This window comes from Cucurbita moschata, unplaced genomic scaffold, assembly GCF_002738365.1.
Source record: "Cucurbita moschata cultivar Rifu unplaced genomic scaffold, Cmos_1.0 Cmo_Scf00022, whole genome shotgun sequence".
Lineage (NCBI taxonomy): Eukaryota > Viridiplantae > Streptophyta > Magnoliopsida > Cucurbitales > Cucurbitaceae > Cucurbita > Cucurbita moschata.
Genome location: NW_019268538.1, coordinates 328,727 through 341,902, shown reverse-complemented (window position 1 = coordinate 341,902; position 13,176 = coordinate 328,727). Strand labels below are relative to the sequence as shown.

Below are 13,176 nucleotides of genomic sequence, written 5' to 3'. Positions count from 1 at the left end.
TCCTTCTAATGCAATTCTCATTTTTCGAAAAAAAAAAAAAAAAAAAAAAAAAAAAGAAACGAAAGCAATAGTTACGGAAATAAGTAGTTCAATTGAAACAAATACTTGTCTACTCAGAATATCCATATTATTTTCTTTATATGCTAAAGTTTAAAAGATGTGAGGTAATAAATTATTAATATTAGGAAGGAGATTTAGTTCAGATTGATCATGTATTATTACGAGTAACGTTCACATAAATATTGCCCTAGAAATTTCAAATTTGGTACACCACTAAATTTTTTTTTTTCAAATTTACTAGAAATAAAGGATGGAAACTTTATTGCCCTGGAAAATGTTTACCCACTTTTACTGTTATATTATAGTATTGAATAATTGAAAGTCCGATGTATAATTACTAATGTACTGCTTCATTTTGTAGGCAGTTATCTGCTTGGATGGTGATGGCTGTAAGATTAGAAATGGATCTGGGTTTACTGAAGGAGAATCTGATCTTGATACCTCAATTGCTTGTGACTCTTGTGATACATGGTAAAGTTGGAGCATTCGGCCTGTAGTACACACATGCATTGATGCTTGCATATGTATATATTCATATGTTCTCATGTGCATATATACATGTATTTGCATGCATGTTTAAGCATATGATCTACATATATAATATATTTATGATTGCCTTTGTTCGGTGTTATTTCCAATAACAAGCATCCCTTTCTTAACCATGCTTGTAACTTCTCAAATACCCAAAGAAGATCAGATATTTTTTGGGAGCTTAGTCACAAAGGTGGCATCAATTCACAAGGTGATCCAAAAGAGACAGTTGAACTGCTCCTTATTGCCTTGATGGTGTGTCCCATGTAGAAATAGTAACGAAGTTCAGGACAACATCTTTGTTAAATGCAACTTTGCTCCAGAGTTTTGGTGCACCATCCTTAAGGCTCAAGGCTTTCTATTGACAATGGCTCTTCATTCAAGAAGAAAAGGAAACATTATGGCTCTGGATTTCTTAGCTTTCTTTTGTTTGTTCTGATTAGAAAGAAACAATTGCATCTCCAACACTCGGGTGCTTTCTTAGTGTGATCAGCTGGAGTTCCCTTCCGTCAATTCACATCATTTAAAATTTCAAAAAAAGTAGTCAACTGAGTTGCTTCTTTTTCTTTTTTCTTTCTTTATTATTTTTTTTTTTGATATTACTGATTATTTAATTAACTCTTTTTTTCCCTGGGTTAGCTTCCTCATCCCGCATCCTTACATTGGTGCAAGGCAATTTAATACCTTGGGTTCATTTTTCTCTCTCCATTATCTCTATTTGTTTTGGATACAAAATTATTATGTAGCATGATTTACTGATTTGTGTTATGTGATTGAGTTCAAAACTGAATTATATTGACTTTTATTCCATAAGTTCATGTTTTAATTGTGTGGGGACAGGTATCATGCATTCTGTGTTGATTTTGATCCTGAAGATACAACTGAAAGTACATGGTTATGCCCAAGGTTAGTCAGAGAAACTGTTGTTTTATTATCTTTCTAGATTTTGCAGTTTCCATTATTGGATGCAGAGTAATCGATTTACTCCTTTATGCTTCATAACTGTTGGTTTAATTCAGACTGATTTTCATGCATACTGTAAAAGCTTGAAACTACTATAAATGTAATAACAATGACTGATTGAGCAGGAAAAGTTTTTTTTCAGCTTTTTTCTGATAAGTTTATAAACCCCGCATTTAAGTATTATTGTGCAGCGCATGCTTCTTTCAGCCTTGTTTTTAAAATGCGAGGTGATTGAAGATAAGATTTGACATAGCATTTATGTAGGTCCTTTAGAAAAAATGTTTGAAGTTCAACCAGTTCTATAAAATGACCAGTCTTACAAGTTCAAATTACATTCTTCAAACTAAACCCAGATTTACCCAGTCCTGGGTTTGCCTCTTCTTTATTTGTCTTTCACATTTGTATTATGGTTTTCCTGCAGATGTGGGGCTATTGATCAGGAAACTTCTATCAATGATTCAGTTCTGAAGTTTAACAGTGACTTTGATTCAATGAATGCTTCGGTTCCACAAAGTTTTTCCAGAAAGGTGTCTGTATCCGTTGCTGATACTGGAGAGACAGCATTGGTTGTCTCAATGATTGGAGGAAATCAGGTTAATGAAGTACAAACTGATAACACTTTGTCAACCGATGAAATTGAAAAAAATAAAAAAATTGAAAATTTCATATTGGCTTCGGAAGCTAGTAGGCCAAATGCCACTGTATCACCATTGGTGAATACTCTCGTTCTGCCAGCCCCATCAATGGAAATTACTTCTGCTATTCCAGCACTTGGAGACAAAGAATTGGAACTTTCTTTGTCACATGATACTCCCATCAGTTTTCATTATGATTCCCCTACAGATGTTGGGTTGAAAACAAGTGCTGATGAAATTAAGACCGAGTCAAGTAGCCTTGAAAGCACCAGAAGTTCTTCAAATATATCCCACCCTGTAAACAAAATGTCTAAAGATGAATTGAGCATGGGTCTTCATCTTGGTTTATCTGTGGGCACATTCTTGTCTGGTATTTTTCCATCTAAAGATATCAATCAACAGGAAATTTATCTCTATGTTTAGGCTTAGCTCATTGCTGTTATTTTTAATGCATTTTTAGTTGATTACTTGAATGATGAAAATGGGGATCGAAGTGTTCACGTTAAGCCGGAGTTGTTTTCTTCAGAAGGACACTTGTTACAAGGTACGGAAGTATTTCCTCTGTTGCTTTTGGGAATTATTGCAAGTCCAGAGAAAAGTTCAAATTGTTTTACCTCTTTATGTAGTTTTTGGAAACTAAGGAGTTCGTGGTGTTTCTGTACTCACTTCTTTCTGGATATTTTCAGTTGATAATATCGCATCTCAAACCACCCCGGAAGCATCTATACTTGTTGGTGTAAAGAGGAAACGCACAGATTGCAGGTTAATTCTATAAACTATCAAATGCAAATTTATAGAAAAGTTTCCAGCTTATCAATGAAAAGTCTGCTTCTTAAGAAAAAAAAAAGTTCCCAGCAATTCGCTCCTCGCAATGTGTTTACAGACTGTTTCAATGTTGTTATCTAATAACAGTTATCTTCTTTTCTTTTCTTTTTTGTCTCGCCTATTGGTGTAAATACTTTTTGTTCTCTTTCTTTTTTTGTCTCGCCTAACACAATATCAACATTAACCCACTTAATTTCTGACTTTTGATGCCAACTCACTTAATTTATGAATTGACTAGCTTCCTTCGCTTTAGGAGCTGATACTCAGTTTATTCTTGACCTCCCATCTCTGGATGAAAAAGAAAGTTAACCGTTCCAAACCAAAATATTAAGTTTTTACTGCCCATTAAGAACTTCAGGCTTAATAAGCCTTTGATCTCCAAACGTACTCTTGTTTTGCTCCAGAAGCTCTATCGTTGATGAATTGTGTTTCAAGTGCACTTTTTGACCAATGCTAATTGAAATCTACTTAGATGTACATGCTTCTTTGACTTATATTCTACAAATTCCATTTAGATTAAATTTGAATCTTATAATCTGTTGTCATGATGGTTCCTGAAATCCCTCAGTGATCACATCCAGAAGACTGCTGATAATGGAGGTGATAAAGCCAATTCTGATATAAAACTTGTTCTGGGGAAGAATCAACCAGTTCCTTCTAAAAATGATGTGGAGCTAACTGAGCAAGATGATACTGCAAAGAGTTTGGCTAGGCCATTAGTTCCTACAGAAGCCAGCTTGAAGCGAATATCAAGAAAGAAAGGTGTCAATGCTGATATAATGAGTATAGTTCGGGGCCGAAACCGCAGGCCCCCTCCAGGAAGGGGGGCATGCTCAAATTCTAATGATGAAGAGTTGGATGAGCGAGAAAATTTGACTGGTTTGAGAGTCAAAAAGATCATGAGAAGAGCTGGCGAGGATCAGGAATCATCCATGCTAGTTCAGAAACTAAGAAATGAAATAAGAGAAGCAGTTCGCAACAAATGCGCAAAAGATTTTGGGGAAAACCTTTTGGATTCTAAGCTACTTGATGCGTTCAGGGCTGCAATATCAGGCCCTAAAACCGAGACTCAGAAAAGATTATCAGCTTTGGCTGTGAAGGCGAAAAAATCATTATTGCAAAAGGGGAAAATACGTGAGAGTCTGACAAAGAAAATATATGGGGCTACTAATGGAAGAAGGAAGCGTGCTTGGGACCGAGACTGTGAAATTGAATTCTGGAAGCATCGTTGCATAAGAGTGAGAAAGCCCGAAAAGATTGCAACTTTGAAATCCGTCCTTGACCTCTTAAGAAATGGTCCGAGTCCAGATGCAAAACAAGATTCTGAAGGCCAGCCCACAAATCCGATTCTTTCTCGATTATATGTAGCAGATACATCCGTCTTCCCACGGAATAATGACATCAAGCCTCTCTCGGCTTTCAAATCTTCCTCTTCTTTGGATCAGAAGAAAGATCCACTCACAGGGACTAGTAAGGTTCCGACGAAGGCTGGTATTCCTCCTCTAGCAGTAAATGCAGGGAATAGTTGTTCCGTGTCTGCCTCAAAGAGTGCTGCGGGTTCTAGTAAAGGAAATCATAGTGGAAACTCAGAAGCATCAGTTGGTTCTAAGATTAGACCACAGAATACTGTTTCTTCTACATCCAATAATGCAATTGATAAAAGAAAATGGGCCCTAGAAGTTCTTGCTAGGAAAACTGGTGATGGTTCCAGTGCAGCAAACAAAAAGGACGAAGACTTGGCTGTGCTTAAAGGAAATTATCCATTGCTAGTATGTATTTTCAGTTTCTTGTGCGGAACTTAATATAATATTTTGTATGTCTGAATTTTGAAACATATGGTCGTGTTTTGTTTCTGTAAACAGGCTCGGCTACCAATAGACATGAGACCAAAATTGGAACCCAGTCGCCACAATAAAATTCCCATGTCAGTAAGGCAGGTGCGGAAGATTTTGTGCTTTGACAATATTACTTCTTTGCAAAGTTTAAAAATGACTTTTCTCCCTCTTCGTGTGTGCTTAGAAAGAGTTTTCCAAGTGCCATATTGACCAAATAAGGAAAAAAATTATTTGAAAAATGAGAGAGAGCTTCTATCAGGAAATGGAGAGTTTATTGACCATTGCTTTGGATGCTACATCTTCTGTTATTCAATAAAACTGCTAGTTTCTGTTTGTTTGCTTTGGATAGGAAACAAATTGTAATGGAAAGATGAACAATTACAGAAAGGGGAGGAATTACAAAAGGTTCATTTCATTGGCCAAAAGATGTCTATAATTATTAATGGGAGAGTATCATTTTCACCATGATAAAGCAGTCATAGAAATGTTTCGAGCCAAAAGGCTCCCCCTTGCGGTTAAAACTGAAAGTTCTCTTTTCTCTTCAAGTTAAGACTCCAAAAATGCTTTAGTTAAAACTGTCAAAAGATCTTTTCGAAATTTTAAATTAATAGTGATTATGTTGTGTGGTGGATCCTTGTGTTGAAGCCATTAATTTTAAATATACACCTCAGTTGCTATATTACTAATGGTCCTCGAGTATCCTTTAAATGTCTGCGGCAATTTTTTTCAATTGAGCGCTTGGTTCAAGAACCTTCTCGTTGATTTCTGTAGACCATCCATTTAATACATCTGATGGTGGCCAACTGTTGTACTTGTTGTTTAAGTTGATTGAATGCCTCAAGTTATTCGTTTATTTTCATTCCTTTTATTGCAACTTATGCACAGGCTCAGCTTTACCGCCTGACGGAGCAGTTCTTGAAGAAAACAAATTTGACGGTCATGCGCAGAACAGCAGAGACAGAGTTGGCCGTTGCAGATGCCATTAACATAGAAAAGGAGGTTGCTGATAGGTCAAACAGCAAAGTTGTATATCTTAATCTTTGTTCTCAGGAGATATTGCATCGCACTGACACTGGCAGATTAAATACAGCAGCAGCAGATTTGGATTCCTCATTCCAGGCAAATGATCAGATTGATGGAACTGAACTAGCCACTCATCCAGAAACAGATCCTGAAGTTCAAGAAGCACTAAGAAATGCAGGTCTTTTATCTGATTCACCTGTGAGTAGCCCTCCACACAGAACTGAAGTCGATGATGATGATGCCCCAATGAAAGACTTGCAAGACGATGAACCTGAAAATGTAATAGAAATGGATGACCATCCAGATTTGGATATCTATGGTGATTTTGAGTACGATCTAGAAGAAGAAAGCTGCTTCACCACGAAAGCTACCACCAAGGTTTTGAAACCACCAGATGAAGGCGAATCAAAATTGAAAGTTATTCTTTCCACCCTAAACACTGAAAGTTCGATTCAGGCGTCAGATGCCGAAAAGTCTGAGGGAACGGAGAGTGTTGAACTTCTGAAGGATGCTTCTTGTTTGCCGAAAAATGAAACTAATGTGGAGGCCGGAACAGCCCCTTCAGAGGGTGAGAATGAAGGCTCTGTTGCTGTTCCTCTGAATAGTACCGAAGTTGAAGAACCTTCCTTGGCAGAATATGAAGAACTCTATGGACCTGACACAGAGCCACAAATTAAGAATCTTCCAGGTGAAACTCCAACAGACGAGCGTTGTGTGCCTACTCCAGCATTTGGTTCCGAGCAGAAAGATTCTTCCAATGATGGAAGTTCTGTGCTAATTCAAGATGGAAATGAATCGGACATTAAACGTGAGGAGAGTGTAAAAGGAGCAGCTGCCACCACTGTTTCTCCAATCCCCACTTCTGGAGAGGGTTCTCCCCACAAGAAGGGGAAATCCAATGCTGATGACAATAAGCAGTCTGATAGCAACAACTCTGTAGCTAAGAAGGTCGATTTCTTTCATCACTTTATCCCTCACCCCTGAACCATCGTTCTATTTTTTTACATCGAACTGATCGAATAATGCCTCAAATATTATAATCTTTGGAGAATAACTCAATGCAGGTCGAAACATACATCAAGGAGCACGTCCGACCTCTGTGCAAGAGTGGGATCATAACACCCGAACAATACAGATGGGCAGTCCAAAAAACCACCGAGAAGGTCATGAAGTACCATTCCAAAGATAAGAATGCAAATTTTCTTATCAAAGAGGGTGAAAAGGTGAAGAAGCTTGCAGAACAGTATGTAGAATCAGCACAGCGGAAGGGCGTTGATTAACATAAATCGACGTCATTTCATTTCTCGAGCTGTCGAAGGGGTGCTGGTTAGGAATCCGACATGGGAGTTCCATATTCAGTAAGCAACTATGTTTCTGATTTAGCTCAAATTCTGTCCTCACACAATTGCAAATTGAAGCTCCATCTTTCTTGAAGAACGCATGAGAATCCCTTTTAAAAGCTATATATAATAGAAAGAAAGTGTAATTTTCTGTCTAAACAGAGACAAGAAACTGGTGGGAGTAGCCTCTTTATTATGGTTGATCTCCAGTGATTGTTAGTTAAATGCATTGTTTTAGTTGAGGACAGATATAATATCAGCCCCTTCTACATAATTTTCTCCATGGCTAATTTGGTTCATTTTCAAAGTGATTTACATTAACACAAAAAAACCCAATATCCATTTATTTTATCTTAAAAATTAGTTTCTTTTTATTTTCTTTTATCCACGTCAGCAAAAAAAATTAACGAAAAAATTATGAATAAATCATCTGCTTTTCTTTTGATTAATAATACCCAAAAGAAAAAAGAAAAAAGAAAAAAGAAAAGAAAAAAAAACTGAATTTCAAATGGCAGAAAGTAGTTTCCGGTAGTTCTGGAGTTGAGAGCAATGAATTAGCCACAAACAAAAATCCATGGCGATTGCATTTCCATGTCCAAGCTTCCCATCACTGAAGAAACGCTCTCTCTCATCTTCCTCTACCCACTGATCGAACTCTCGCATGTTTGTGGTTGAACATGGAGGTTTCGCGAGATGATCTGTTGTGCATTAGATACCGGAGTAAGAAGAGGGCTAGAAATAGCAAGAAAAATCATAACAGTGGCGGAATCGTCGTCAACAACAATCAAAACCAAAACAACTGCGTTAACAAGAGGACGAGTTTATACGACTTCTTCTGGTCTTTTCTCTTTTCCCTCTCTTGTTTCGTCTGCTTGTTCTATTCCAAGCTCGTCCTTGGTTATGGTGATTCTGGTACAATCCTTCAATTCAATTTGTTTCTTCTTCTGGATTTTTATTTTGGTTTCTTGCTGTTTTAACTGAACTGTCCTTTTCTTCTTTTGCGCTATGTTCTGACTCATCTTTCGTAGAACGATTTTGTGGAACAGAATGGAGGATACTGCTTAGTTGATTGTTTAACACAGTTTGGATCTTAATGTTACCTTTTCACAATCTTTGAGTGTTTTATTGATAATGTGATTTCGCTTTCCTTCTGTTTTCCCATAATTATTACGCAAATATGTTGTTATCGAGGGGATGGCTTGAATTTTAATCCGAATTCCTAGGTCTCACAAGGAAAAAGTGAATGATTCTCTACGCTATAAGAATCGTTTTGAATTGGTTTATCTAGGCGTTTCTTTGTTTAGAAGTTCTCTGTTTGATGATGATTGCAATAGTTTCTCGCTCGGAAATGGTTTTGAAAGGTTGATTCCTTGTACTTGTACCTTAAATTAGGTTGGAGTGACTGAAGTCATGTTTTCCAGGAGATTCTTCTTCTGTGAATAGAAGCGCTATTTGCCCTAGTCCTGGAAATCAGAAGCTAGATGATCACGCCTATTCATCCATAGCAAATGGAAGCAGTTGTATGAACTCTGGATCGTCTGAACTCAATGTGTCAATGAACTGTAATGAATCCTATGTTCATCACAACTATGCAAATTCAAATTACTCACTTTCAGAGTCAAAGGTATTTGAAGTAGCAGTCTTGAGTGCACTTGGATATCCATCTTTAATGTGCAAAGTACAACAGTCAGAGAAGAAACCAAACTCAACAGAACATCAGGAAGGTCCTAGTGGCAGAAGTGCTCACCCCACATATCTTAATTTGGACGAATTTCGCAACATTACGATGAAAGATAAAGAAGGCGACATGCCTGATCAATTAGTTAACATTACTCATCGGCTTGAACCGGATGGATCAGATTACAACTATGCATCTTCATCGAAAGGTGCAAAGGTTGTTGCTCATAACAAGGAAGCAAAAGGAGCATGTAATATATTGGGGAAAGACCATGATAAGTATCTGAGAAACCCTTGTTCTGTGGGAGAAAAGTATGTTGTGATTGAGCTCTCAGAAGAGACCTTAGTCGATGCTGTGATTGAACATTATTCTTCTAATTTCAAGGCATTCAATTTGTCTGGCAGTTTGAGCTATCCAACGGAGACATGGCCTAAATTGGGAAACGTTGTTGCTGCCAATGTAAAACATGCTCAAGTCTTCAAGCTTCCTGAACCAAAATGGGTTAGGTACTTAAAGTTGGATGTTCTTAGTCATTATGGATCAGAGTTTTACTGCACAATGAGTATAGTAGAGGTTTATGGTGTGGATGTCATGGAGAGGATGCTTGAAGATCTCTTTGTCACCTCTTCAGACGAAGAGCCTAATTCAACCGTGTTGACTTCTTCAAATCAGATGTTGGTTCAGTTAATGAAATAGACAACGATGACATTAACTTATCGACTACCGGTGCATGGAGAGAAAGTATGGATGATCAGGCAAGTCTTGCTCTAGAGGTTGCAAAAGTTCTCACGAATGTTAAATAAGTTTCCTAATCCTGTAATTGAAGCTAGACAACAGCTGAACGGTAGACTACCTGGTGACACTGTCCTGAAGATCTTGATGCAGAAGATGAGGTCACTTGAGACTAAATTATCTGTGCTAGAGGATTATATCAAAGAATTGAACCGACGACAAGGGAAACTTCTACCGGATCTCGAAAAAAAGATGGCTAGAATGTCATTGCTTCTGGAGAATACTAAATTAGTTGTCAAGGATCTCATGGTTTGGAAGGAGACAATTGTGAGTAACTACTTTCATGCATTTTCTGACTAGTTACAGCAATAAATACTTGCACCTTTACCATTTTGTTAGGAAAAAGAAATAGCTCAATTCAAATCATGGAAAAAATTAGCCAGAGAGAACAATATGCTCAGGTTAGATAAAAAAGTTATCCTAATACACAAGTTGTATGTTATTTTCTTTTTCAATAAATTAGTTGTATCCGTTTATTTAGTGCAATGTGTCTTATATTGGCCTGATCCTAAAACAGCTATCTTCATTTTCTTGTCCTACAAAGCTAGAGAACTACTTTTGATTGACATGTTGTCAGTAGAATTGGTGATTTACAATGGGAATGGATGATTTACTATTTTATATGAATCTTACAAACCTTAAAATGGTTAGTTATTTCATTAACTTTCCAACTTAAAGTAATACGTCAAGTTCGGTCCAAATAGAGGACCATTTGCCAATCTCCATTTTTCAATCCCACTTCCCAACAAAAAGAGCAAAATATGTGTAAGAAAAACGAGGTACTAATGAACTCAAAGGTTTGTATAATACAACTTAAGTAGCATTTGAAGAATAGTTGAGATGAGTTCATGAATTTGTGTTTTTTTTTTTTTTTTCCTCAACATATTTATCTGAATGTTCATTTTGGCATATCAATTTTCTTTTCTTTTTCATAATTTTACTATGAGCTGATTTTGCCAGTCATCATTTAAACACCCCCTCCCTCCCCTCTGTCTCTCCTTACAGCTTAGATATTGAAAAAATTGCAAGCAACCAAGCCAAGCTAGCAAGTAAAGAACCGGCAGTGCTAGCCGTGAGTTTTCTTTTCATGTGCACTGCAACTCTGAGGCTTCTATCAGCTAAAATTCTGAAGTTTTTTTGGTGACTGCCAATCCCGCAAGGCGGGCTCGGCGAGTAGTGGTTGGGTATGGATGCTTGTTAGCAGCATGATGACGGTAATCCTTGCTTTCATATATAGTTAGCAACTGTTGGTCCCTTTTTGTAGTTCTAGTTCCTTCACCCTCCATAGGTAAATACAGAGGAGGAGCCGCATTTACCAGCACTGACCCCAAAACCAAAAAGAGGGTCCCCGGAGATGAACGAAAATGGGGTAAGACTAGACTGGAGCCTCTTCCTCTTTAACCATTATATACCTTTTACCTTTTCCTCTTTAAGCATTTAGTTTAGTAAGTACAAAACTAAATTGCAAACTAAATCCGAACCGAGGACCAAATATCAATTATGTAATTCTACCTCTATAATTTCACTAAAAGCCCTCAAGTTTTAAGGTCTCTAATTGACAGATGGGCCAACTTTAGCAGGCATCCACCAAAATCAAACAGACAAACACCTTAACTTCAACTCCCACGTGGCAGACAGCCACCTAATCCACCTGTCCACTCACACGCCACTTCTCATCGGATAAGCCCCTTCCTCTCGGCCACAAAAAAGAAACCACAAATTTCCCACCACATTTCAAATTCCACCCTTCTATAAACCCACCTCTCTGAAAATCCAATCCCTCCCAAAAAAATCTACAACCCACCTGCCGGGAAATTGATTAATCGACGGCAATGGGCTGCACGTCTTCTAAGCGAATTGAGGCCACCGTTGATGTGTACCGGCCGGCTCCGGCGAGCTTTGCAGTGTTCGATATAAACGCCATCGAGGAGCCTTGGGTTAAAGTGGTGGAGGAGCCACAATCTCCAGCATCTCCCGTGAAGGAGGAGAAAGCTGCGATTGTTCCGGTTCCCATCCTTGAGAAGCTCAGTAGTTTGGAATCTGAGACTCCTCACTCATGGGATGAGGTCAGTAAGGCTCTTGAAGATCTCAAACCCGCCCTTCAACGCGAGCTCCAACCTCCTCCTAAGCCCGTTACTCCCAACCAAGGTATTCAATTTTCGTTTGACGTTGTTCCCTACTCGTTATTGAACTCAATAAAGAATTTTCTCCTGTTGCAGAACCGCCGCCGTCGAAACCCGCCGCAGCCGCCGTCGGTAAACAAGCCCCACGCAAGAGCTCCAGCTTTCACACGGTGGCAGAGCTCGACTCCAAGTTAACGTCTTCCACCAAGCCGGCCGCCAAGTCTTTCAGAAACGGACCGACAAAACCCGAGCCAACAATACCCGAGCCAAGAACCGGCGATCCGGACCGGTTCAGGTCCGTTAAAGAGAACATTTTTCTATTAAGGGACAGACAGGAGAGGGAAAGAGAGGGGCAGAAGCCGGTCCGGTTCGACCCACTAAGTGACTTCCCAGAGAAGTGCCCGCCGGGAGGAGCGGAAACGGTGGTGCTGTATACAACATCGTTGAGAGGCGTACGGCGGACGTTCGAGGACTGTAACAGAGTGAAGTCGGTGCTGGAGTTGCAGCAGGTCGTGGTCGATGAGCGTGACGTGGCATTGCACGGTGACTTTTTGAAGGAGCTCAAGGAGTTGCTCGGCGACGAGGCGACCGTGCCGAGAATGTTTGTGAAGGGAAGGTAAATATTAAAGCACCACCGCTAAATATACTATGTTAAAAATCATCCATAAAGTTCGAATTTTGATATCCATATACTCAATAGGTACATCGGAGGGGCAGATGAAATAGTAGCCCTGAACGAGATGGGGAAGCTTCGTAGGATACTACGGCGAGCGGCGGTGGAGACGGGAGCAGGGCGGCAAGGGTGCGAAGGGTGCGGCGGGGCAAGATTTGTGCCATGTTTGGAGTGTGGAGGAAGCTGTAAAGTGATAATTGGGGAGAGAAAGGAGAGATGTGGAGGGTGTAATGAAAATGGTCTGGCTCGTTGCCCTGCTTGCCATTGAACGAAGGCTTGATGGAAGATGGTGAACTTCGCAGTCCATACTTATAATGTGTTTTTTAGTGTAATTTTATAGCAAGAAATGCTTGTGGAATTGGGATAGAAAGTTGGGAAAATATAGAAAAGGGGGAATTATTCATTAATGATCATGTCCTTACTCCTTGGATTCTAATCAGTTTCAACACTTATTTTACTGGTTTTGTGTGTCTAAGTAAGACACGAGGGAGTAGCGTTGTAACATTGTGCAATGGGGTTACGATGCTACAATTATTAAGCCAGAATGAAGCAAAGGTATATAAACATTAGTGAAGAGAACTAAATCCCGGGCGGTTGAAGTAGCACATAAATTGATGGTTAGGGATCGATGGGTAGGGCTAAATTCCTACTAAATCCCCGACGGTTGAAGTAGTACATAATTCGATGGTTAGGAATAG

The 13,176-nt window shown here is 38.9% G+C and overlaps 3 protein-coding genes across 5 annotated transcripts in view; all 3 read left to right on the top strand.

The window, feature by feature from the left end:
- Nucleotides 1-7,493, top strand: part of LOC111459355 (uncharacterized protein At4g10930) — a 15,544-nt gene extending 8,051 nt beyond the window's left edge. The window contains exons 6-14 of one of the 2 annotated variants that reach the window (XM_023102221.1): nucleotides 422-531; nucleotides 1,432-1,497; nucleotides 1,976-2,559; nucleotides 2,650-2,733; nucleotides 2,876-2,951; nucleotides 3,583-4,783; nucleotides 4,877-4,951; nucleotides 5,735-6,820; nucleotides 6,937-7,493. In XM_023102221.1, the coding sequence (XP_022957989.1) occupies nucleotides 422-531; nucleotides 1,432-1,497; nucleotides 1,976-2,559; nucleotides 2,650-2,733; nucleotides 2,876-2,951; nucleotides 3,583-4,783; nucleotides 4,877-4,951; nucleotides 5,735-6,820; nucleotides 6,937-7,152 (3,498 nt within the window). In that variant the 3' untranslated portion in view covers nucleotides 7,153-7,493. The remainder of the gene's footprint in view (nucleotides 1-421; nucleotides 532-1,431; nucleotides 1,498-1,975; nucleotides 2,560-2,649; nucleotides 2,734-2,875; nucleotides 2,952-3,582; nucleotides 4,784-4,876; nucleotides 4,952-5,734; nucleotides 6,821-6,936) is intronic. The other variant, XM_023102222.1, reaches the window with a different exon arrangement.
- A 230-nt stretch (nucleotides 7,494-7,723) lies between these two features.
- Nucleotides 7,724-11,298, top strand: LOC111459377 (SUN domain-containing protein 5-like). Of its 2 annotated transcripts, XR_002713284.1 has the most exons (3): nucleotides 7,724-8,124; nucleotides 8,634-9,949; nucleotides 10,688-11,298. XR_002713284.1 is itself a non-coding variant. In XM_023102255.1 (2 exons), exons 1-2 carry the CDS (start codon nucleotides 7,890-7,892, stop codon nucleotides 9,584-9,586), a joined length of 1,188 nt encoding a protein of 395 aa, XP_022958023.1. In that variant the 5' UTR covers nucleotides 7,724-7,889; the 3' UTR covers nucleotides 9,587-9,950. The 2 variants fall into 2 exon arrangements, 1 of the variants encoding a protein (XP_022958023.1); XM_023102255.1 differs by lacking the exon at nucleotides 10,688-11,298 and having other exon boundaries at nucleotides 8,634-9,950.
- Nucleotides 11,299-11,415: 117 nt separating this feature from the next.
- Nucleotides 11,416-12,935, top strand: LOC111459378. Its single transcript, XM_023102256.1, has 3 exons — nucleotides 11,416-11,830; nucleotides 11,902-12,421; nucleotides 12,506-12,935. The coding sequence occupies exons 1-3, from the start codon at nucleotides 11,515-11,517 to the stop codon at nucleotides 12,744-12,746; spliced, it is 1,077 nt and encodes a 358-aa protein (XP_022958024.1). The 5' UTR covers nucleotides 11,416-11,514; the 3' UTR covers nucleotides 12,747-12,935.
- Nucleotides 12,936-13,176: the final 241 nt, after the last annotated feature.

What these genes read in the sequence shown, in the direction of transcription:
- LOC111459377 (XM_023102255.1), top strand. Translation starts at nt 7,890, where the DNA reads ATGGAGGTTTCGCGAGATGATCTGTTGTGCATTAGATACCGGAGTAAG. An exon ending in CCTTGGTTATGGTGATTCTG is followed by an intron (nt 8,125 to 8,633) that starts GTACAATCCTTC and finishes CATGTTTTCCAG; the next exon opens with GAGATTCTTCTTCTGTGAAT.
- LOC111459378 (XM_023102256.1), top strand. Translation starts at nt 11,515, where the DNA reads ATGGGCTGCACGTCTTCTAAGCGAATTGAGGCCACCGTTGATGTGTAC. An exon ending in GCCCGTTACTCCCAACCAAG is followed by an intron (nt 11,831 to 11,901) that starts GTATTCAATTTT and finishes CTCCTGTTGCAG; the next exon opens with AACCGCCGCCGTCGAAACCC. An exon ending in AGAATGTTTGTGAAGGGAAG is followed by an intron (nt 12,422 to 12,505) that starts GTAAATATTAAA and finishes TATACTCAATAG; the next exon opens with GTACATCGGAGGGGCAGATG.